At 45.1% G+C, this 22,982-nt stretch overlaps 2 protein-coding genes across 3 annotated transcripts; one reads left to right on the top strand and one right to left on the bottom strand.

Moving 5' to 3' along the window:
• Positions 1-356: 356 nt before the first annotated feature.
• LOC308131698 (glycerol kinase-like) lies at positions 357-16,549 on the top strand. 2 transcript variants are annotated; one of them, XM_080498525.1, is made up of 19 exons: positions 357-464; positions 4,639-4,712; positions 5,847-5,953; positions 6,077-6,154; positions 6,534-6,613; positions 7,810-7,947; positions 8,053-8,162; positions 8,815-8,881; positions 11,084-11,119; positions 11,365-11,432; positions 11,920-11,962; positions 12,044-12,124; positions 12,282-12,360; positions 12,442-12,538; positions 13,176-13,260; positions 14,304-14,424; positions 14,547-14,690; positions 16,005-16,085; positions 16,181-16,549. In XM_080498525.1, the coding sequence occupies exons 1-19, from the start codon at positions 411-413 to the stop codon at positions 16,201-16,203; spliced, it is 1,566 nt and encodes a 521-aa protein (XP_080354651.1). In that variant the 5' UTR covers positions 357-410; the 3' UTR covers positions 16,204-16,549. The 2 variants fall into 2 exon arrangements, with proteins under 2 accessions (XP_080354651.1, XP_080354652.1); XM_080498526.1 differs by lacking the exons at positions 16,005-16,085; positions 16,181-16,549 and having other exon boundaries at positions 14,304-14,420; positions 14,547-14,684.
• On the bottom strand, positions 16,478-22,881 carry ddx18 (DEAD (Asp-Glu-Ala-Asp) box polypeptide 18). The gene is given in 15 exon segments (XM_080498524.1): positions 16,478-16,787; positions 16,790-16,861; positions 17,366-17,543; positions 17,622-17,678; positions 17,768-17,824; positions 17,826-18,035; positions 18,132-18,293; positions 18,375-18,514; positions 18,618-18,732; positions 19,591-19,790; positions 19,887-19,987; positions 20,947-21,082; positions 21,294-21,449; positions 22,253-22,426; positions 22,752-22,881. Coding segments are annotated over 15 exon segments (1,941 nt in total). The 5' UTR covers positions 22,864-22,881; the 3' UTR covers positions 16,478-16,716.
• Between the last annotated feature and the right edge of the window lie 101 nt (positions 22,882-22,982).

The following is a 22,982-nucleotide window of genomic DNA, read 5'->3' as shown; positions in this document are numbered from 1 at the left end:
TCGTAGAGGTTTTGTGTAGTTATGAAACTTTAAAACACATTTTTATGCAAAGTCTGCTTCCACTTTCATGACGGCAATATATAAATAAATAAATACTGGCCACGCCCCCTTTTCCACGTTGCTGAGGGTGACCTCACAAAATCCCGCGCCGCGGTGACCACGCCCCTTGAATCCTAATTGGACATCGCTCTGCCGACGCCTCCTCCTCCGCAGCCAATCAGCGCCTCCAGCCTGCTGTGATCCCGCCCCCCTCCCCCCCTCCCTCCTCAGGGACGGTCTCCGAGGCTTCCTCGAGCCCGTCCTTCGCGTCAGTTCCCCGGCTGTCCTCCACACTCCAGTCCCCCCCCCCCCCCCCTCGTCCTCCACCTCCGGGACTTCACAGCGCCGTCTCTCCACCTCTCTGCCCCGGGATGGACCCGCTGGTGGCGGCTATCGACCAGGGCACCAGCTCCACGCGGTTCCTGGTGAGTGTGCCGGCGGACCGGGAGGCTCTGCGCCCGGCGGCGGCGGCGGCGGTTCCTCCACCGGACTCCCGGTCCGTCACAAGTTCCACGTTCAGATTTAAAACACGTTAAAAAAAACAACAAAACAAACTGTCTTACGGTGCGTTTTTTGACGCCTAAATCAACTTTTCGTGACATTTCCAGCTGTTTGCACACCTGCTTTTAGAGGCTTCATCTTTGAATTTCCAATGACATTTTGAAATAGAATAGTAGATATATAGTACAATAGAACTTTTTTTTTCATTTATTATTTTCTTTATTAATCGAATTGCTCCTCGCAGAGTAAATAGAAAGTCGAACCTCAAACAAGACAGGATTCACATTTAATGAGTCATTTATTTTAAATAATATGTGCAAAGTGACTAATTAAAGCACATCAAGGAATTCATTAACCAAAACACAACAAACACTATTTACAGAGCGAAGTTATAGAGTCTTATGGCCACAGCAAGGCCTTTAACCATTTTAACTCATTTCTTTTAACCTCTTAGAAATTCACTCCTACAATTTTAGTTATTCGGTTATAATTATAAGATACATTTGATTTGTGATGGAATGTAAAGAAATAAAATGCTGCATGAAGATGCAGAAGAAATACAATCAGAATTTAAAGGTGTTCTGAAATGCATTTAACAGTTTTTTTTTTTCTTTCTGGAAGAAATGAGGTGAGACGTGTTCATGTGTTCACTCTTAACGATCCTTCGAACGTTTCAGGAACTAATCTTTCAAAATAAAAGCATTACGAAGTTATGTAATATGAAACTCTTACAATGTAAAAAAAAAATGCACAAATGCATAAAACATTCAAAACTACAATTTACTAATGTGGTACTTTTAAAAACTTGTGAGAAGAATTAGAAGAAAGTTTGTGCAGAACCAGACCCAGAGGAGAAGAAACCTGCAGAACCAGACCCAGAGGAGGATAAACCTGCAGAACCAGACCCAGAGGAGGATAAACCTGCAGAACCAGACCCAGAGGAGAGGAAACCTGCAGAACCAGACCCAGAGGAAGAAAAACCTGCAGAACCAGACCCAGAGGAAGAAAAACCTGCAGAACCAGACCCAGAGGATGATAAACCTGCAAAAGCAGACCCAGAGGATGATAAACCTGCAGAACCAGACCCAGAGGACGATAAACCTGCAGAACCAGACCCAGAGGATGATAAACCTGCAGAACCAGACCTAGAGGAGGAGAAACCTGCAGAACCAGACCCATAGGGGAGGGAACCTGCAGAACCAGACCCAGAGGAAGAAAAACCTGCAGAACCAGACCCAGAGGATGATAAACCTTCAAAACCAGACCCAGAGGATGATAAACCTTCAAAACCAGACCCAGAGGATGATAAACCTGCAGAACCAGACCCAGAGGATGATAAACCTGCAGAACCAGACCCAGAGGACGATAAACCTGCAGAACCAGACCCAGAGGATGATAAACCTGCAGAACCAGACCTAGAGGAGGAGAAACCTGCAGAACCAGACCCATAGGGGAGGGAACCTGCAGAACCAGACCCATAGGGGAGGAAACCTGCAGAACCAGACCCAGAGGAGGAGAAACCTGCAGAACCAGAGCCAGAGGATGAGAAACCTGCAGAACCAGACCCAGAAGAGAAGAAACCTGCAGAACCAGACCCAGAGGAGGAGAAACCTGCAGAACCAGACCCAGAAGAGAAGAAACCTGCATAACCAGACCCAGAGGAGAGAAAACCTGCAGAACCAGACCCAGAGGAGGAGGAACCTGCAGAACCAGACCCAGAAGAGAAGAAACCTGCAGAACCAGACCCAGAGGAGAGGAAACCTGCAGAACCAGACCCAGAGGAGGAGGAACCTGCAGAACCAGACCCAGAGGAGAAGAAACCTGCAGAACCAGACCCAGAAGAGAAGAAACCTGCAGAACCAGACCCAGAGGAGGAGAAACCTGCAGAACCAGACCCAGAGGAGGAGAAACCTGCAGAACCAGACCCAGAGGAGATTTCCTGCCGTTGTCGTTGTGGTTTTTGGACAGAAGGAGAGAAAATGACACTCCGGTCGTGTTTCAGGTTTCCTTAAAAAAAAACCGAGACCTTAAGAACCCTCATCCTTATTACCCCCTCCCCTGGAATTACCCCGCTGTCCTGGAATTACCCCTCCCCTGGAATTACCCCGCCCCTGCAGTTACCCCTCCCCTGCAGTTACCCCTCTGTCCTGAGGAGACCTCGTGGAAGAGAACAGTAAAATGAGCACAGTAGATTCCCAGTTCCCGGTCAAGTGGAAGATCAGATCCTGGCGGAAGCTTCTGGATGGTTTTCATGAAAACAAAAACAACAACCAGCCTGTTGTGTTTGTGGCAGTGAAGCAGTGGAGCCACTGGAAAAGTTCTAGTATTGACACTTTTTAATTATAATTTTTTTAATGGATATATGTGTTTTTTTAATTTTGAAAAAAAAAAAATACATACGCACATTTAAAGCATTTTTTTTAAATACCAAATTTTTCAACAAATTCAATAAATCTAAAATCATATCAGTAGTTCAGCCAGTAAATACACATCTATCTATCTATCTATCTATCTATCTATCTATCTATCTATCTATCTATCTATCTATCTATCTATCTATCTCTATAAGTTATTATGTTTGTGTAAAAGACACTCTTAGCGTCTTTTAAGGTTTCATTGAAAAGGAAACTGGCATAAAAACGTAGTTCTGCTGTTTGTTCCTGTTTGTAGAAAGTAGTAAAGTTGTTTTATCTTAAAAGAATAATGTACAAAGTGAACAGTCTGTTCCCAGGATGTTCTGTTCCTCCACTTTTGTAACCTTCAGTGTCTAAAGAGCAGATATGCACCTGGCACATATACAAGCTTTAAATCTTTAAAAAAAAACAACCTTCCGATTCCAATGGCAGGATACTTTTTTTATTTAACTTTTTACTGCGATATTTTGTCTCTTCTTGCAATAATATTATGATAAAACTTCTGTTCAACTTTTCAACCATTCTCAGTCAGATTAGTGAGTTTCTGCCGTTGTACTTCTATATAACACCCGATTCGAAGCCTCTGTTCCGTCTCGTCCTGGATCCCGTAAACGTCAAGACCTGCTGCACGAACTGAACCCGGGTTCACGCCGGGCCGCTCGTATCCTCACACTTTCTCCGCCGCGGGAGACGCGAGGTCAGTGTTTGGGACCTTTGCACCACATTTCTACTTCCCTGTGACCTCGACTCGTTCGGTCTAAACATTAACGCGAGGCGGTTATAAACTCTCAGACTCAGCATCCATTGAGAAACCGTGAGGAAAAAGACGGTCAGAATCTACTACGGCCTTGTTTTTATAGATGTGAATACAAGCGGTAGTTTTCGAAGGTATAGAGAGAGAGATGTAGAACTGGAATATCTGGTCTCGGAAGAAAACGATCCAGCCCAACGTATCTGCATCGGCTTGTCTTTCATATTTGAGTAAAGGTGTAGTCAAGTCTCTTCCCGCGAGCAGAGAAGCGTCTTTGGAAAGACGGCATACGCTCTTTGTCACGACATCAAAGACTCTTCTCGTGGATGAAAGTCACGTTTATATTTTCTCGGTGCAATCGGTCAAATGTTGATATTTTCGCTTGAGCTGTGGCGACGCCATCTTTGATTTCCCAGAAGCCCCTGCGGCAAGGTTTCCCAAGATGACATCACGGTTTGATGGATACAAATTCCACTTTGTTTATCGACTTTGATGTGATCGATTTAGGCAACTGGACATTGGAAATGAGTGGAAATTGGATTATTCTCTGTGCAGAAGTGATACACTTTAAGGGAAGTATATTTTAAAGCAGTTTTTTTTGTGGTACGGTAAATGTAAACGTAAATTTTTGAACGACTCTATTTGTTTCTCTTTGTTAAGGAGTGAGTGCATCGTGGAGATGTTACTTTATATTGAAAATCTTCAACCTGACAGTACGGCTTCAGTACCAATGCTGCTTTATGAATAAGGCCACTCGTTGTGTCACTGATCCGTGGGCTCAGGTTTCAGGGTTGTGATCACTAGTTTTACTAAAACTAAAAAGGCGGTGTCCCTTTCATCTTCTGGACCAGGCAGGCTGGACGTTCTGGTGCCTGTTCCTTCTGAACCATCAGACCCATCAGGTGAATGAAGTCGGTCACTTTCTCTCCACAGGTGTTCAACGCAAAAACCGCCGAACTGATCTGTCACCATCAAGTTCAGATCGAACAGAAGTTCCCCAGAGAAGGGTGAGTGACACTACAACGTAACCACTACAACGTAACAACTACAACGTAACCACTACAATGTAACAACTACAACGTAACAACTACAACGTAATGTAACAATGCTTAAACGCAATGTTGCTACAATGTAACAACACTACACGGTAACAACACTGCAACGTAACAAAACTACAATGTAATGTAACAATGCTTCAAGTAATGTTGCTACAATGTAACAACACTACACGGTAACAACACTACAACGTAACAAAACTACAACGTAATGTAACAATGCTTCAACGTAACGACACTACAACATAATGTCACTACAATGTAACGTCACTACAATGTAACGTCACTACAACGTAACGACACTACAACATAATGTCACTACAATGTAACGTCACTACAACGTAACGACACTACAACATAACGTCACTACAATGTAATGTCACTACAACGTAACGTCACTACAACGTAACGTCAGTGCAACATAACGGCGCTACAATGTAACGACACCAAGTGTGTTCAGAGTCGACCTTTGACCCAGAGGCCGCTGGCCAATAGGAGGCCAGAGGTTTTAATGACAACAGAATATGTTTGTTTTGCATTAAATCCACTTAAAGTTGTATTTTGACCTTCATGGACTCGACCAGAACTGAACTTCTAGTTTTTGATGATCCTGCATCTTTTCAGCTTGCAACCTTTGGGCAGAACGACACAGAAATCGTAGTCAGTCTAAAAGAGCTGCTTTCGCCACTGTCCACCAAATGAAACCTGGAACCTGTCAAACTCAATGAATTTCAATTTTTCACCGTTTCTTGAACTGTGACGCTTGTCTCCTGAAGAGATTTTTCTTTTTGTGCAACAAATGCAGGGAGCCGATCCAGAGCAGCTCCGGAGGAACACAAGTTATTTTTTACTGGCACACTGGTTATAATTTAACCACATTTTATTTGATGTTTAACAACACCTGGTGTGACTTACGGCCTCGAACCACTGACGTTACAACTGAGCATGTGCAGAACTAACTAGTTACTATGTTGCTCATGACAATAGCAGCATTTCCACTGTTTATTCGGAGGGTTTTTCTTTAGAAAAGTGCCTCAGCAGCTCCACCCAACACTGTCGTCCTTTAACGTTTTGTCTTGGCTTCAGCTGGGTGGAGGAGGACCCCCGAGAGATCCTTCAGTCGGTCTACGAGTGCGTGGAGAGGACCTGCGACAAACTCCGCCAGCTCAACGTCAACCTCTCCAACATAAAAGGTGGCGGCGACGGTCCAAACCCCGTCCAACCCGGAAATCCCGGCTCCACCCCGAATTTGCCTCTTCGGGAAAAGCTACCGATAATCACTAATCTTTCCGTCGCTGTGTCGCTTCCCCCCCCAGCGGTCGGCGTGACCAATCAGAGGGAAACCACCGTGGTTTGGGACAAGGAGACGGGCGAGCCGCTCTACAACGCCATCGGTAAGTGACGAGTGTCGACGTCGGACGACTTCCTGTCCCGTAAACCCGCTTCTGTGACTCGCCACCGATCGGAAACGTCTCAATGACTCAGGAGGTGTTGTAAGTCAGGAAACCACCCAGCAACTTCGCTGGGTTGCATCAGGCTTTAGTAACCTATATCAAGTCTGTGTCTGGACCCCCTCCCCCACCCCACCCCCCACCCAAGACTCTGTGTGCTAATACTGCCAGTGAGACAAGTAGTGTCAGAGTTTTTGATAGGCTCCTACATCTGAAAGCTGCTCAGGACCTTTATTGGATTATAGAGCGTAGTCGTCGGGGGATGGGGGTGGGCTTCAGCTTCGACGTCAGCTGACGTGGATCTTCTGTCTTCTGTGTTTAGTTTGGTTGGACCTTCGCACACAATCCACCGTGGAGAGGCTCATCAACAAAACTCCCGGCAGAAACAAGAACCACCTGAAGGCGAGACCCGTCCGCCTGTATTTGTATTTTATCAAACGTCCTCATGGACCTTTAGCGCAGCCGCACTGAAGCTTTCACAGTTGTGTATGAATAAACGTTTTTATTTGACTTACAAAGCAGACAGTTTTGGAGGAAAAAAAAATCCTCCCATACCTGGTTGAAAAGTAAAATAGTTACAAACGGCAAACTAAACTATGTTCGCTAAAATGGCTAAAAACTATTGACGTCACAAAAAGCATCCAAATTGAAAAGTCAAACAAACAAAAGAACAGAAACTGCTAGAAACATTTAAAAGTTTAAAAACAGTAACACGAGTAAAACGGCTAAATTTGGTAAAACAGATAAAAAAAGATAAAAACTGTTAATATTTCTTAAAATGGATAAAATCGCTGAAACATCTCAAACAGCTTAAATCAATAGAAAAAGAAAGAATCGATCATTAGAATAGAATGGAATTGTTGGGATTTATAGTTGGTTATTAGCTTTAAAAATTACTGTAAGTAATAGATTACTGGAAGTAATAGATTACCGGAAGTAATTTATGAAAAATGTAAATTATTAATGAAAGTAAACTCATTAACAACTCCTAGAGTAATTACTGAAAAGTTAATAAATTATCAAAAATGATTTCTTAATGAAAAATTATTAATTTGAATAAATTGATTATTTATCAAATAATAATGAAATTGGGGCACCACCAGCTAAACTGGAAATAGCTAATACCAAATATCATTCATTTGTAAAAAGGGTTATTTAAGTTAGTTAATATTCCTGTGCAAAATACAACGATCTTAAATAACAGGGGAGGTGTGAGATTCGAGCACAGACCGTTACAAACCAGGGAATTGTCAACAATAAATACACAATAATTACCAGGAATCGATCAATTCACTAACAGAATAGAATGCTTTTCATGTAATACAATCCAATGGAATCAAAGACAACTCTTGTGGCACAAGGTACAAGTAGTACAGTCAAAAAGGTCAAATCTACATATATAAATGGAGATATATACAGATAAAACAACTATCGCTGCTTAAAAACAACTATAAACCAGTGAAATATCACTTATCTAAACTCCATTTTATTTGATTCTGCTCTGAGAGCGATTGTCTTCATTTCGCAGCTCGTCTCTAGTTTCGTAGCTCTAGCGTTGACCGTGTGGACCCCACCCCCCCCACCCCCCACCCCCCCAGGACAAGACGGGCCTCCCCATCAGTACGTACTTCAGCGCCGTGAAGCTGCGCTGGCTGCTGGACAACGTGGACGAGGTGCGGCAGGCGGTGAGCGCCGGGCGCGCTCTGTTCGGCACCGTGGACTCCTGGATCATCTGGGTACGGCGTAACCACGACGACCATGACTCGGCGAGAGGCAACTGACATCGTGTGTGTGTGTGTGTGTGTGTGTGTGTGTGTGTGTGTGTGTGTGTGTTCGCCCAGTGTCTGACGGGGGGTAAGGACGGAGGCGTCCACTGCACCGACATGTCCAACGCCAGCCGCACCATGCTCTTCAACATCCACACCATGGAGTGGGACTCGGAGCTCTGCAGGTACGCTGCCTCTCACCGGAAACGACCTTTTGACCTCTGAAGTTCCGCGCCTTCGTCTCGGCCGTTTCATCGGCTCCTTCCCTATTTTGGGTATTTAGCCAAGATGTTATTTTAAAAAACTGATACGAACGAATGATAGCCGATATTCCAACAAATGACATTATTTCATTGTATTTAAGTATGTAAGTCGAATTCCATTCAATTCTTGGGAAGGTCATTTTTCTGTTGGCTAATTTTCTTGTTTACTTTAATCGCGTCCAACGCAATTCGAGTGGAAATGCGTCGGTGGAAATGATGTAGTTCCTATGTCTGCCACTAGGGGGGTGCTGTTGGTTCTGTTGATGTTTACATCATTTTCTGCATTTTTTTATTTTTTTTTATTAAACTTTTTTTAATTTGGGAATACAATGGTACATACAAACAATATACAATAGATATAATTATAATTTTTTTAATTCTTCATTTTTGCCGTTTCTGGGTAAACAGGAAACTTTTGTGAAACGCAAAAAAAAAAAAAAGAAGATGCATTTTCACCTTTGGGTGTTTTTTTTTTTTGTTTTTTTTTTAACCATCAAGTTAAATAATAAATAAATAAAAATCTCAGGACTGTTTGATAAGCGATCACGACAGATTTCTTTGGCGCCTCTTCCAGATACTTCGACGTCCCGATGGAGATCCTCCCCGACGTCCGGAGCTCCTCGGAGGTCTACGGCTGCATGGTGAGTGATGGACCGTCCTCACTGAGACGTCTGGACGCTACAGTCGTCCTGGAAGTTTGTGTTTGTGAAGACAAAGAAGAAAAGATGGATATTTATACTAATAGCCTACTAGCCTAGTAGTTTACATATCTATTAAGTGGCTCAATAATCCAACAGGGGTCTGAAGTGTTATATTTACATGTTATATTTACATTATATACTAGATATTTGTGAAAAATGACCTTAACTTTCAGGAAGTTTTTATCTTTGATCTTTTTTTTTTTATTTAGCTCTTTTATTGACACAAAGAAAAACTCCTTTAGAATAAAATAAAAGGGATAGAGAAAGAAAGTTTAATAGAAATGAGGGTAGCTTAAACTATACAATCGAACTATTGGGATCGTATGATAATGATTTTTATTTTTAATATTATTTGCAGTGTATTTCCTAGACCATAACTGTCTCTCTCTCTCTCTTTTTTTTTTTTTATTTTTTTTTTTGGCTCGTGACGTATACTAAAATAAACTGGTATATACCATCTGAAACCACTAGAGGTCACTGTATGACAATAGAATGTCGCTACTATGACTCTCCCTCAGCTAATAAACAAAAGCACGGAAGGTTCTGGAACCTGTGTTCCTGTGTTATGACATTTTTTTTTTTTTTTTTTAAAGATGCGACTTATATTGTGAAAATCATTTTAAAATCCCCCCAAAACCCTACGAACACAGTTTGTATTTTCAGTTCGCTGCTTCCCGTCTTTGTTTATCCACACTCGTATCTTATCTCGCCCTTTTTCCTTAGAGGCTCCTTTATGCAACCTGCACATTGAACTCCGGGTCAGAGGTCAACGGCAGGGCAGCCATGTTTGTTTCCACGTGTGAGAGATATGTTTTAGCGTTCGGAGGCCCGCTTATCGATCAGAGAGGATCCAGTTCGACACACGTTATCACATTATGGTAATAAAGCCAGATTGATTGGGATAAAGGCGTACGATAAGTCGCACTGTCACATGCTGTGACTGTGAAGCGTTGTAAAAGTTACCACTCCAAACTACAATTCATCCTTCATGGCTGTCATATAAAAAAAAAAAAAAAAGGGAATTCTGTTCATATCAGAATGAATTAATGTGATAAATCACCAGTTTATCATCATTTTGATGTGCTGATTAAAAACCTCTGTCCAGTTTTGGGGGGTGTTTAAAAATGCAACTTTTTGAAAATGGTTCAACTCCATCGCCATGGAAACGGGGGGGGCAATTACTGTGCGTGTGCGCCGCAGTAAATAGTTCTTCTGTACACGCTCAGTAGACGGCCAATAAGTACTTTTATTTTGACAGTCACCGTAATAACAATCCGATATATAATCCGTATTTATAGCATTTGGTCTCTGCTGTGTGTGTGTGTGTGTGTGTGTGTGTGTGTGTGTGTGTGTGTGTGTGTGTGTGGTTTCATTACAAAAACAAACAAACCACAACACCCACTAGTGGCCCGACAGGCCAACTACATCATTTTCAGTGTTTCTGTGGAAACTGACGTCTTTTTTAAAACATTGCAGCGTAAACTGGACAAATATAAAAGATTAAATACGACAGAAAAGCTTGACCTTCGGCCTCAAAGACGTTTTGCGACATGTTTTGTGAATTATGAGCTGAAACTGTCACATTCTTCTACATTATCCCAGTAATGTGTTTTGCTTTTCAAACCTTTTGATGTTGTTTTATTCTTTTTCAGCTTATATACACACCCGAATATGTATATTTACACAAATAAATGCAGTTATCGGTGCGTTTCACTCCGTCATTGTTGCTTTGGACGATTTTTTTGGGGACTTTTCGGTTTTACTTTTAAAGTCTGACAGTCTTCTCTCTTTTTTATTTGTTTTAAAGGCCCCAATGTCCCACAGCTGTCACGTTTCCCATCATATCAGAACTCACACATGTATGTTGTATTGGCGGCGAATGCTAATTTATCCAGGAAGGATAAAAACGAAACACAAAAACATTAAAGTGTCTGTAACAATCTCATGAGAGAACAGCAGGATCCTTCTGTGCTTCTTAAGGCACAAATAGATCCTGCCTGACAGGAGTAACCTTTTTTATATTTACATTACTGAATGAGGTGTTCTGAACTGACGTCATGTGTGTGTGGACCTGTTTTTTTTTTTTTTTTTAAAGTTCCCTGAAGCACACTTTTAACATGCGACTGTTTGCTTTGCGACCAGGAATGTGGCTCTCTGGCAGGAGTTCCTATCTCGGGGGTAAGTTTTTATTTATATTTTTTCATTCTTGCCCATGTTGTGTAACACCTTGCTGGTTACGCTAACATCTGGCAGGGTGTGGTTCGTGTCGCGCGACAATGTGTCACCGCTTGGCAACAATCTGGCTCATTAAAAAAAACAAAAAAAACAGAGCTCTCTCCATCACCTCTTGACTTGCTGCTTTCGAAAAGTTGCTTATGGATAACATGAACCCTCCCCCCCCCCCCCCCCCCCCCCCCCCTCAGTGTCTGGGAGACCAGTCGGCCGCTCTGGTTGGTCAAACATGCCTGCAGGAAGGTCAGGCCAAAAATACGTGAGTCTTCTTTTGACAAACGTTCATCTTTTATGCCACTTTTGAATAGAAGACAGAACCGGCTCACTATTTTGAGAGCAGAATACCTTATTGACAAGAGTATAGGTCACTTTTTTTTTTTAGTAGTTTGGCCAGTTAAATATTTAATTAAAGCTCCAAGCAGCATTGGCCGGGACCTTTGATCACTTTGAAGTAAAAAAAAAAAAAAAAGTACTTTTATTTTGGAAAAAAAACGGCGTCAAAACTAGCTAATTAGCTAGTGATTCTTGACTGCAGCGCCCCCATTAGGCCACCCACAAAATTTCAGCCCAATCGGACCAAGTCTGTTAGCATGCTATCTAGCATGCTAGGCTTTAGGAGCTGCTTTAGGAGCACAGGAAGAGAAAACTGGCGTGAGGGACTGTGAAGAAGCAGGAGTTCCATCCAAATTAGTTTCTTTTATGTTGAACACCGGATGTGAAGGTTACACATGGTGTTTTGTTTTCAGGTATGGGACGGGCTGCTTCCTGCTCAGAAACACCGGCACTAAGGTAGGACACGATGTTGGACATTTGACATCATTTAAATTCTCTTGCTCTTTTCTAACGTGTTCGTGTTTGTGATCTCGTCAGCCCGTGATGTCGGACCACGGCCTGCTCACCACCGTTGCCTACAAACTGGGAAAGGATGCGCCGGCCTGCTACGCCCTGGAGGTGTGCTACGCCCTAACCCTTTTGAGATGTCCATCTTCATGTGTCACGAATAGACAGACGTGTCTTGGACGTCCCTGGACGTCGCTCGCTCAGCTGGACGGCAACGTCCTCCATGTGGATGACTTGTTTTGGGTTTTTTTCTTCCTGTCCCCCGCAGGGCTCGGTGGCCATCGCGGGCGCGGTGGTCCAATGGCTGAAGGACAACATGGGCATCGTGAAGTCGTCCTCGGAGATAGGTACCGTCCTCCCTAGCGAGGCCACACAAAAAAAACAACAAACGAGGCTGTGATTTAAAGACGCCGCCGCTCTGCTTTCAGAGAGTCTGGCGGCCGCGGCAGGGACGTCGTACGGATGCTACTTCGTGCCGGCCTTCTCCGGCCTGTACGCCCCCTACTGGGAGCCCAGTGCGCGAGGGTAAGGAAGCTTAACGCAGCCCAGGGGAGGGATGTTTTTGTCTTGTGTTTATTTATTTGTTTACTAGTCTGACGACCTCAGAACTTTTTCTTCGGTCTCGTCATTTCAGCCGATGTGATTTTCATCAATCTGCAGGATGTTTTCCACGTATGGATGGAAGGTGTCTTGTACCGTATTTCCTGGAATATATGGCACACTTTTTTTTTTAATACTTTGGATCTTTATACAGCATATTAAAAAGTGACTTATATATTACAATATACTATTACACCACTAGGTGTCACTGTACGACAGAGGGAACGCTGCTACGGTGGCGCAAGAAAACCAAAAAAATTAAAGTCTACACAGCAGAATTTAAAGCAAAAATGCTGTGAAAGGATAATCGATGCTGCACTCGCATCTGGACAAGGAGGAATATTAAGTAAATGTGACGTCATTATGTTATTTTCCTCTTCACGAGGCGTTTTTGACCAAGGCGACTTAAAGGTCTGGGATATACGGTTGTTTCTGGGGACCTTATGCAGACGTTTACCGTATTTTCTAGAATAGAAGCTTGACCTTTTTCAGTAGTTTGGATTAGATTAAGACGTGAGTTAAATAAGACGTGAGTCAAACGTCTCCTCTTTTCGTTTTGCAGCATCATCTGTGGGCTCACACAGTTCACCAACAAGAGTCACCTCGCCTTCGCCGCCCTGGAGGCCGTTTGCTTCCAGACCAGAGAGGTGAGCCGCAAAATCACCCGAAGACAGACAAACTGAACCGCCGTGGATTTAATTCCCTGCGCTGAGCTTTCACAGGCTTTTAAAGATGGAATAAAAGTATGATTAAATGCGCATAATTCACATGGATTGTGCTTTTTTGCGGAGAGAGAAACAACAGCATAGATTTGTGTTTGTATTTATCGTAAAAATAATATTATTGTTCACCTTCCTCCCACTCATTTTTCAATCTGCACAGTTTGTATAATATTTATGTGTATTTGTTACATCATATCATGATGTCTACTATTATCACCGTGTGAAAACGTTCCTCTTTCCATTAAGCTTTGTGTTTTTATCCAATTTTAAACTTTTCCACTTATTTTCCATGCGAGTTAAGAAATGTTAACATTTTTTCTTAACATTTAAACTGATTTAAACCATTCAACTTTTAAAACAATCACCTTTTTTAATTAACCATTTAACTTTTTCATATCTTGTAAATTGTTTTCAAAATTATGTAGACTTTTAAAAATGTTTTTGAGTGAAAACACTTAAACTCTGAATCACTATAACTTTGCCATACGTTCAGCCAGGAACTTCGTTTAATCCATTTGAATATTGGCTCATAGGAGCTTGTTTGTGGGAGGAGTCAGAGGGGGAGGAGCCTACCTTGATTGTGATTGGCTAAACCCCCGATGACACTATATAGGGTTTGATTTCTGATTGGCTGGTTGGAGAAACACACTTTTTAAAACCTGGAACAAGCCAGGGCGAGAGAGGACACACTTTCTTTAATTCTGGGACGTCATTCCAGGACTGGAGATGATTATTACTGCTGGAAAACTTTTACAAAGGGAATTTTGCAGAATAGGACCCTTTTAACTTTCAAAACGTTTCTGCAACTGTCGCTCTTTTTGCGCAAAATGAAAGGAAAAGCCTCGACTGTATTTCGCCCCAAACAATAGTTGTTTTTTTGCTATCGTTGTTTGTTCTGTTGACGCAAAGAGTCTCACTCCAGAGACAAATCCTGCATCAATTATTATGTGTGTGTGTGTGTGTGTCAGATCGTGGACGCCATGAACCAGGACAGCGGTCTTCCTCTGATGCAGCTGCAGGTGGACGGAGGAATGACGTCCAACAGATTACTGATGCAGCTGCAGGCCGACATCCTCTGCATGCCCGTGGGTACGACTCACACGCCGCTGCTCATCTTAAAAAAAAAATTCATGAATTAAAAGTGACTTCTATTCAAGGAAATACGGTAAATTAGCACCGCAGCAGTTTTTTTTCTTCTTTTTCTTCCAAAGTGCGGCCGCTAATGTCGGAGACCACCTCTCTGGGCGTTGCCATGGCAGCGGGGGCAGCGGAGGGGGTGGGCGTGTGGAACCTGAACCCCAGCCAGGTGGTCCCGGTGGCGTCCGAGATGTTCCGACCCAAGATCAACCCAGAGGGTGAGCAAGCCTTCACGACATGAAGCTAGTTTACACCACGTCAGTCCAGACGTCACATTCTGCCTGCAAAATAGTGCGATAATAGTTTTTCCATGTTGTGATGGAAAATGTCTGTGATTTCACGAAAAAACAAACATTTACTACTGAAAATGATTTAATTTCAACATAAAGCCAATTTTAATGAAACCTTCTAGTCCAAAATAGTCCAGAAAACTTCTCTGGTGGCTGTTGCATTATGGGAGTTTTTAAACCAGCTCTGAGGCTAATGCTAGTTAGCTAGCTTTTATGACATCATACTACTTTAAAAAAAATTTTTTTTTTGTATTTTTGCATTTTCAGGCGCTTGTAGCCGTTTCCTTTTAACTCACATTTAGACATTTAGGATATTTTAGCAGTTTGACATTTGACTCGTTTTCAACCGTGTTGTAGATTTACTAGTTTTAATTTGAGCTTTTAGCCATTTTGGCTCGCTTATCAATTTGTCCATTTTAGCTTCTTTATCAAAGCTTTTTAATTTTTCTTTAATATATTTTAGCCTCTCCAGTCATTTTTGCCGTTCATGTGTATATATGATAGGAGTAATTTATTGTTAAAGAAAACTAATTATTGTGATGAATTATACTTGAGCCACTAAAATGCACTTTAAAGAATGTTATATATATTTATATTACATCAAATCTCATAATTATATTTTATACTGCTTAATGAATTAAATACCAGCATGATTATTTAGCATTTATTTCTAAACGATTAATTTAGAAATTGGTAATAATTTGACTGAAATAAGTTTGTATTTTAAAGTAAATGTATTTAATATATTGAATACTTGTTAAATTGACTATACTTGTGATGCCATAGTTCTGTAACTTTGTTGATTGAAGTGTATAGTTGCACTGGTGTTTAAGGTTTTTCACCTGCATAAAATAAACGAGGGAAAGAAATTAAAAGCCTCATTTGGGAGTGAATCCCAGCAGAAGATCTCCAGGTGTGAGAAGCGTAACGGCTTTATCTTATTTTCTTTACACATTATCCCCTTTATGCCCGTTCTAGTCAATCAGGGAGTTTGTATTGTATTTTTGCTGACCCAGTATTTGAGGTTTTTTTCTTATTTTTCTCATTTGAGAGCTGCAATTTCCACAAAACACATTCTTAAGGTTAAAAAGAATAAAACCCTGGAATTAAGCAATGATGCTTTAAAAAGGCAAACCAGTAATGAAGCATTTCCTACGTTGTTTCTCCACTACAACTCTAATGTAGGGATTTATCATAACGCATAGTTAAAATATAGATCCTAGCTTGTGTCTCCGTCCTCAGAGAGCGAGTTCCGTTACGCCCGCTGGAAGAAGGCCGTGCAGCGATCCATGAACTGGGAGACGTCCGAGCCCGACGCCGCCGGTACCGTCTGCCGCCGCTGGAAACCTCCTCCGGGGGAACTCGCAGACCGCTAACGTCTCTCTCTCTCTCTCTGCTTTGACCTTTGACCCTTGCAGATCAGCCGGACGACTGCAGATAGGCCGCCGCCTTCTGGGATCAAACCTTCTACTCAAGTGCCAGTCTGAACGAATCCCGACGAGCCGTGGAGTTTTTATTTTTGATTTTTTTTACACTGAACAGACTTGAAAAATCTACAATCTCAAAGAGAAATTCTTTAAAAGAACACAAATCGGGAGAAAAATGTAAAACCACGGTGATTGAAACCCGACAGCACTTTACGATTTTTAAACCTTTAATTTGAAAAAAAAAATCAAGTGGGGGGAAAAGGGCACGAACGAGGCACACGACGGGTGTTCTCTGTGTTCGGATGCTTTTATTTCTGTAATGGCGTGAGCGTAAAAAGACAATAAAGTTGAACTTTAGCACGTCGCGTAGCCTGACGTCACTTCCTGAAGCCGACTTTGACACGCCGACGAGCAAAGAGAAGAAGTCGAGTTCCTTCAACGTCAGACGGACGGCGCGTCGAGTTCGTGGGTATAAAACAGGAATCGATAGAAGAGGAGGAGGATAGGTGGGGGTCGGGGGGGGTCCTTCAGCGGGAGAACTGCCTCCGGTCGCCCCCCCCTTTGTTCACGTGCTTGAAGATTTTGGATTTGTGAACGTTGTTGACTTCTGGTAGCCGAAGCCTCCGCCGCCGCCTCGCTTCTGAATCTTCCCTCCTTTGCCGCTGTGCACGTCTGCGGGGGGGGAGGAGTCAAGGAGGAGAAACTTCCAGAACAAAGACCCTGCAAACCTGGAAGCACAAAGTCTCGTCCTCGACTTTCTCTCTATTGTTGGTTTTTCACAGTAAAAGAACCCTGAAGTCGCCTTCATATAAACTACAACTCAGTGGAGCTCAGACCTTCGCCAACGCCACATCCTGTTGCGGAGTCGGCCTGTCAGGCAGCGTCTCCATGACAACAGACGCCGATCCCCTTTGATCTCCGCAAGATGCCCCTTTCATCTGCTCTGTATGGGACATTGTTTTGCCGTCAACGTCCCCAAATCTAATCGACTGATTCTTGGATGACTACAAAGCTTCCCTGGAACTTTCATGCAATCCGGGCGAATATTTTTTTTTGGTAACTTCCATCCATACAAACCAACAAATAAATACACGCAGATGAAAGCGTTTAACCTTCTCGCCCACACCTTTTGTCGGCGAGCGGAAGACTGAACGTGAAGCGCAGAGGGAAGGATACTGAGGTCCACGAAGGGAGGGACCTTGAAGCCGAAGGACAGCGCCACCATGGGGAGGTTGAGGGTGTTGACGCTGTAGATCTGCTTGAGCGAGTGCGAGTCGTACGCCCTGACGTAGGACTTGTAGGCCTCCTGCGCCGACTTGTGGAGGTAGTAGTTCTTCTCGATGAGCTTCTCCAGCTGAGGGGGGGGGGGGAGGTCAGTACAGTGGCGACGTCACATAGAATCTACGCGACACCGGAAGACGATGGAACCCACCTGAGATTGGATGTCGGAGATTTTCGTCCAGGAGAACTCAAACTCGCTCAGAGGAACCTGAGGAGAACCGAAAGACGAGGTTAAAGTCGGGAGACCGCTTTGGGGGGGGCGAGAGAGAGGGAGGGAGGGAGGGAAGGCGGACGGACCTTGGCCTGCTTGAGGAAGCGCAGGAAGCCGAGCTCCTCGGGCCGCAGGATGAGGAGGGGCGTGGCCCCGGCCGTCCACGCCCCGGGCGGTCCGGCCCACCCGGTGGATGTACTCCTTGGGGTCGTCCGGCGGGTCGTACTGGACGATCCAGTCCACCTCGGGGATGTCCAGGCCGCGGGCCGCCACGTCGGTGCACAGCAGGATGCCCGAGTCGGCGTTGCAGAACTGGAAGAAGGTGGCGGTGCGTTTGGTCTGCTTCTGTTTGCCCTGTGGACGGAGGAGAGAGACGACGGGGGGGTCGTGAGGCGTTCAGAGAGGGGGGTGAGTGGAGGAGGGGCTGTGGGGGGGGGGGGGGTCTCTCACGTGGATGGCCATGACGGGCAGGTCGATGTAGTTGAGCAGCTCGTAGTGGAACTTGACGGACATGCAGGAGGAGAAGAAGACCATCAGCTTCTTCTTGCGGTTCTTCTTCAGGAAGGTGAAGAGCAGCAGGAAGCGTTTCTCCGAGGGACAAACCACGTAGCCCTGGAACGCCGCAGAGGTCACCGTCAGACCGGATCGGACCTACCAACACCCTCCCCCTCCCCCCGCTAGCCCCCCCCCTACCTGCTCCAGGCCGTCCACCGTGGCGTTGTCCTTGTTGTCGTCCACGCCCACGTACAGCGGCTCCTTCTTCAGGGAGATGCGGGCCAAGTCCTCCACCTTCCGGGTCTGAGTGGCCGAGAACAGCATGGTCTGCCTCCTCTCTGTGGGGGAGGGGGAGGGGGAGGGGGGGGGGGAGAGCGTCAGCCCAACACCATCCTCTCTCTCTCTCTGTTTCACACACTGGCGTGCCGGACGGCGTCGTACTGGGCAGCAGCTTGATGATCTGCTTCAGCTCCTCCTCGAAGCCGACCTCCAGGATCCGGTCCGCCTCGTCGATGATCAGACACTGGAGGTTCTTGAACATGAAGCCCGGAGTGTTCTGGGGGGGGGGGGGGGGGGAACATCCAGCCCAGAACATCAGCACCGCCGCCACTTCTCAGTACAGCTCAATAGAGAGCTGTCCTGTGTTGAGTGTCTGCTAGTGCGCCCTCTAGTGGGCTCAACCGGTAAAACCACTGCACTGTGACGGATGGAAAAACCAGACTGTCGGTAAAAACACCAATATTTCCAAGGAGGTACAGAAACTGACACCAGCACCGGGTCCGACACCGCACAAGGTACTCGAGTACTGCGTGACCTCATCCGTCAGCAACGGAAAATATACTGAAATATTCTAACAGAGTAAAACAATCGTTACATTGCTGAAATTCTAATTCCGTAAAAATCTACTTGTCTCAAAAATATACTTGAAAAACCAGACTATCAGTAAAAACACCAATATTTCCAAGGAGGTGCAGAAACATTGCATTGCTAAAATTCTAATTCAGTAAAAATCTTACTTATCTCAGCGTTAAAATAAAATAAAATACTTGATTCAATGTTTTCTTCACCCGAAACACTAAACTACAAGTCAAAGCCTCTATTGAAACGTAAAATATATCGACGATCTTAAATGGAGAATGAACAGACTGAATGCTGACGCAGCAAATAAATAAAATAACCAATAAATAAAATTCCTCGCCCGCAAAATACATAAACGTTAAACGGCAGCGATCCGACACAAGGTGGGAATCCTGCATACAGTAAAACTGTTCTACGTCCAAAATGTGGATAAAAACAAAGAAAAGGACTTTATGTGTTCGAGTTCCACCGAAACACTGAAGTGAAATAAAAAACCCTGCGATGTGGAGTGAGAGAAATGTTGAAAGTGTGTAATGTGTGTGTGTGTGTGTGAGACCTGCAGGTGGTCCAGCAGGCGGCCCGGCGTGGCCACCACGATGTTGACGCCGTTGGCCAGCTTCTGGGCCTCGGCGGAGCGGTTGCTGCCCCCCATGACGAGGCCGTACGTGTGGACGTGGTGCGTCATGAGCTCCTTCAGCACGCCGTACGTCTGCATGGCGAGCTCCCGCGTGGGGGACAGGATCACCACGCCGGTACCTGTAAGGGGGGGGGGGGGGGGGGGGTGACGGAGGTTAGTGGGGCTATGAGGGGGTGAACGGAGGTGTGTAAGGGGGGGGTGGGGGAGGGGCTCACCGTTGCGGGGCATGAACTTGAGCTTGTAGATGAGCTCGATGGAGGGGATGAGGAAGGCCAGCGTCTTGCCGCTACCCGTCTTGGCGGCCGCCAGCACGTCCCTGTGGGGGGAACGTCAGGTCACAACCGTGGGGGAGGAACCACCGGACTCCACAACCGGGGGAGGAACCACCGGACTCCACAACCGGGGGAGGAACCACCGGACTCCACAACCGGGGGGGAGGAACCAGCGGACCCTACAACCGGGGGGGAGGAACCACCGGACCCTACAACCGGGGGGGAGGAACCACCGGACCCTACAACCGGGGGGGAGGAACCACCGGACTCCACAACCGGGGGGGAGGAACCACCGGACTCCACAACCGGGGGGGAGGAACCACCGGACTCCACAACCGGGGGAGGAACCAGCGGACTCCACAACCGGGGGGGAGGAACCAGCGGACCCTACAACCGGGGGAGGAACCAGCGGACCCTACAACCGGGGGGGAGGAACCACCGGACTCCACAACCGGGGGAGGAACCAGCGGACCCTACAACCGGGGGGGAGGAACCAGCGGACCCTACAACCGGGGGGGAGGAACCAGCGGACCCTACAACCGGGGGGGAGGAACCAGCGGACCCTACAACCGGGGGGGAGGAACCACTGGACTCTACAACCGGGGGGGAGGAACCACTGGACTCTACAACCGGGGGGGAGGAACCACTGGACTCTACAACCGGGGGGGAGGAACCACTGGACTCTACAACCGGGGGGGAGGAACCAGCGGACTCCACGTGCGCCGGCCCGTGTGTTTAAAGCGAAGTATTTGCCGCCGGCGTGTCGAAATCACGTGAACCACAGGATCCGCCAAATTCACCCCCCCCCGCTTCCCATTCATTGTCTATGTGAAACGCAGTTTGAAGATCGGCGCCCCCAGATCGACCGACGAACAAGGGGACGAAGTCTTCTCTTTTTTTTTTACCCTGGCTGCACCGAACTTTTAATCGGCAGATACCAACATGCTAGCGCTAACACCTAGCGGTGTGTGTGTGTGTGTGTGTGTGTGTGTGTGAGACTCACCGTCCCTCCAGCAGGGGGCGGATGCTCTTGTGCTGGATCTCCGTCATGTGTTCGAAGCCCATCTCCTTCACTCCTTTCAGCGTGTTGTCGCTCACCAGCTCCGACAGCGAGGAGAACGAGGTGTCCTCGAACGCCCCTGGAACACCACGAGGGGGGGGGGGGGGGGGTTAGGGGGGGCTCTGAGGGTCTCAAAACTCTCATACATGTTTTCATCATCTCAAGTGTAGATTTTCTTTCTTTCTGGAGACTTATTTGTTACTTTTCCTAAATGCTCTGGAAGTTGGACTGATGCTTTCTGCAGGTTGATCAAACAGTCGCGGGACGAAAGTCAACTTTTCTTTCCGTACCCGTTAGTCCAGACGGCAACTCGGGCTGATCTTCGTCCTCGTCATCATCGCTCTCCCCTCCCCCGCGGGCTCCGTCTTCCTCTGGCTTGTCATCATCAGCTCCTGCTGCCTCCTCCTCATCCTCCTCTTCTTTCACAACTTTACTCTTTTTGTCGACTAAAAGTAAAAGAAACGAATTTCTTCACTCTAAAAATACTGAATACCCCATAGTTGTCATTTTCTAACACTTTAAATGCAATGTTTTTTAAAAGAAAATCGCATTTCTGCGTCAAAATTCTACACTAATACATTTATTTCTAAATAATGATCAGTGTAAAATATGATTCTTTACTCATCAGGGGAAAGTCGTTAGTCTACTATTTTTTAAAGAAAGTTCAACCTTTAATTAAAACAAAATTGACTTTTCAAGTATCAGTTAATAAATGTTTAAAACATTAAGCACTCTCACTGTGCTTGTGTCATTTAAGGTTAAAGACTACTGGATTCTGTTGATTTCTATCTAATATGTTTTAATTGCAGATGTAAAAACAAATAATCACAGCAGAAAAGTTTAAAACAATTCTGACAGCATTTTGAAAAATACAAAAAAAAAAGTAAAAGCTGGGGTATAACAGAGATCATTAGAAAAGTAATGTCAAGAAAAATACCTCACATTTTTCATTGAATTGATTTATGTAATAGATTCACTTTTTTAAAATGACACTTAAGAAAAAATACTCCACATTTTAAAATGTACTTGTTTTGGCTTCAGTTGGATTTGAAGAAATAATTACGGCTTCCTAGTTTTAACCCCTTCGATCCTTCGTTTTAGTGAAAAACAACACAAACAGGTTCTAAATAAACCATAAATCCTCTGATAGCTACGTGCTGGTGTGTGTCAGTGATTCAGTCTGTCAACAGCACCACTGGTTTCTTGATCTTCGTATGAATCTGTCAGAGATTATCACTTTCTAAGTCACCTGGAGTTCCAGCAGCCTCCGTCAGCTTCCTCTTCTTCTTTTTCTTCTTCTTTTCAGGAGCTTCTATGTCCTTGACAGCCTCTGCTGGTCCCTTGGCTCCTTCCTTCTTCGGATGGATGTTTGTACTGGAGGGTGGCGGGTTTGTTTTCTCCTCCAGTCCGTTAGAAACACTCACTGCAACACAGCAGTCAGAAAAAAATGACTTTAGAGAAGTTTTAGTTCAGCCTGCAAACACCAGCGTCACCTGAAACACGTAGCGCCATGCTAACATGCTAAACACAGTGGAACACGGGTTCAAATCAATCCCGATCGTAAAATATAAACTCAATGAGCTCCAAGTTGACACGTGTCACGTGAGCTTTAGATGTTTAATTCCATCTAATAAGAACTTCTCAACCCCATTTAGCTGTCGGAGGCTAACTGCGCTAGCCGAACGGGTGATGTCGCGTCAGTCTCAAGATTAAAATCACGTCGGAACAAGTTCTGCCGCGACAATCACCTTCCTCCTCTTCATCCTCCTTCTTCTGCGTCCTCTGGGCTTTGCGCTCTTTGTTCTTCTCGTTTCTTTTCTGGATTTTCTTTCGGAGAAGCTTCATCTGCAAGTCCGCCATGTTTACTCCGTGTGAACATGTGGGAACGACTGCCGTGCTCAGGACCCGGAGAGGTGGCCGCGAGGACTGCCTGAATCAAGGCTCCGCACAGACGTTGTGGTGGCCGAATATAATGCCTT

This window comes from Blennius ocellaris, assembly GCF_963422515.1.
Source record: "Blennius ocellaris genome assembly, chromosome: 6".
Classification (NCBI taxonomy): domain Eukaryota; kingdom Metazoa; phylum Chordata; class Actinopteri; order Blenniiformes; family Blenniidae; genus Blennius; species Blennius ocellaris.
This window is presented reverse-complemented; position numbering and strand designations above follow the sequence as displayed.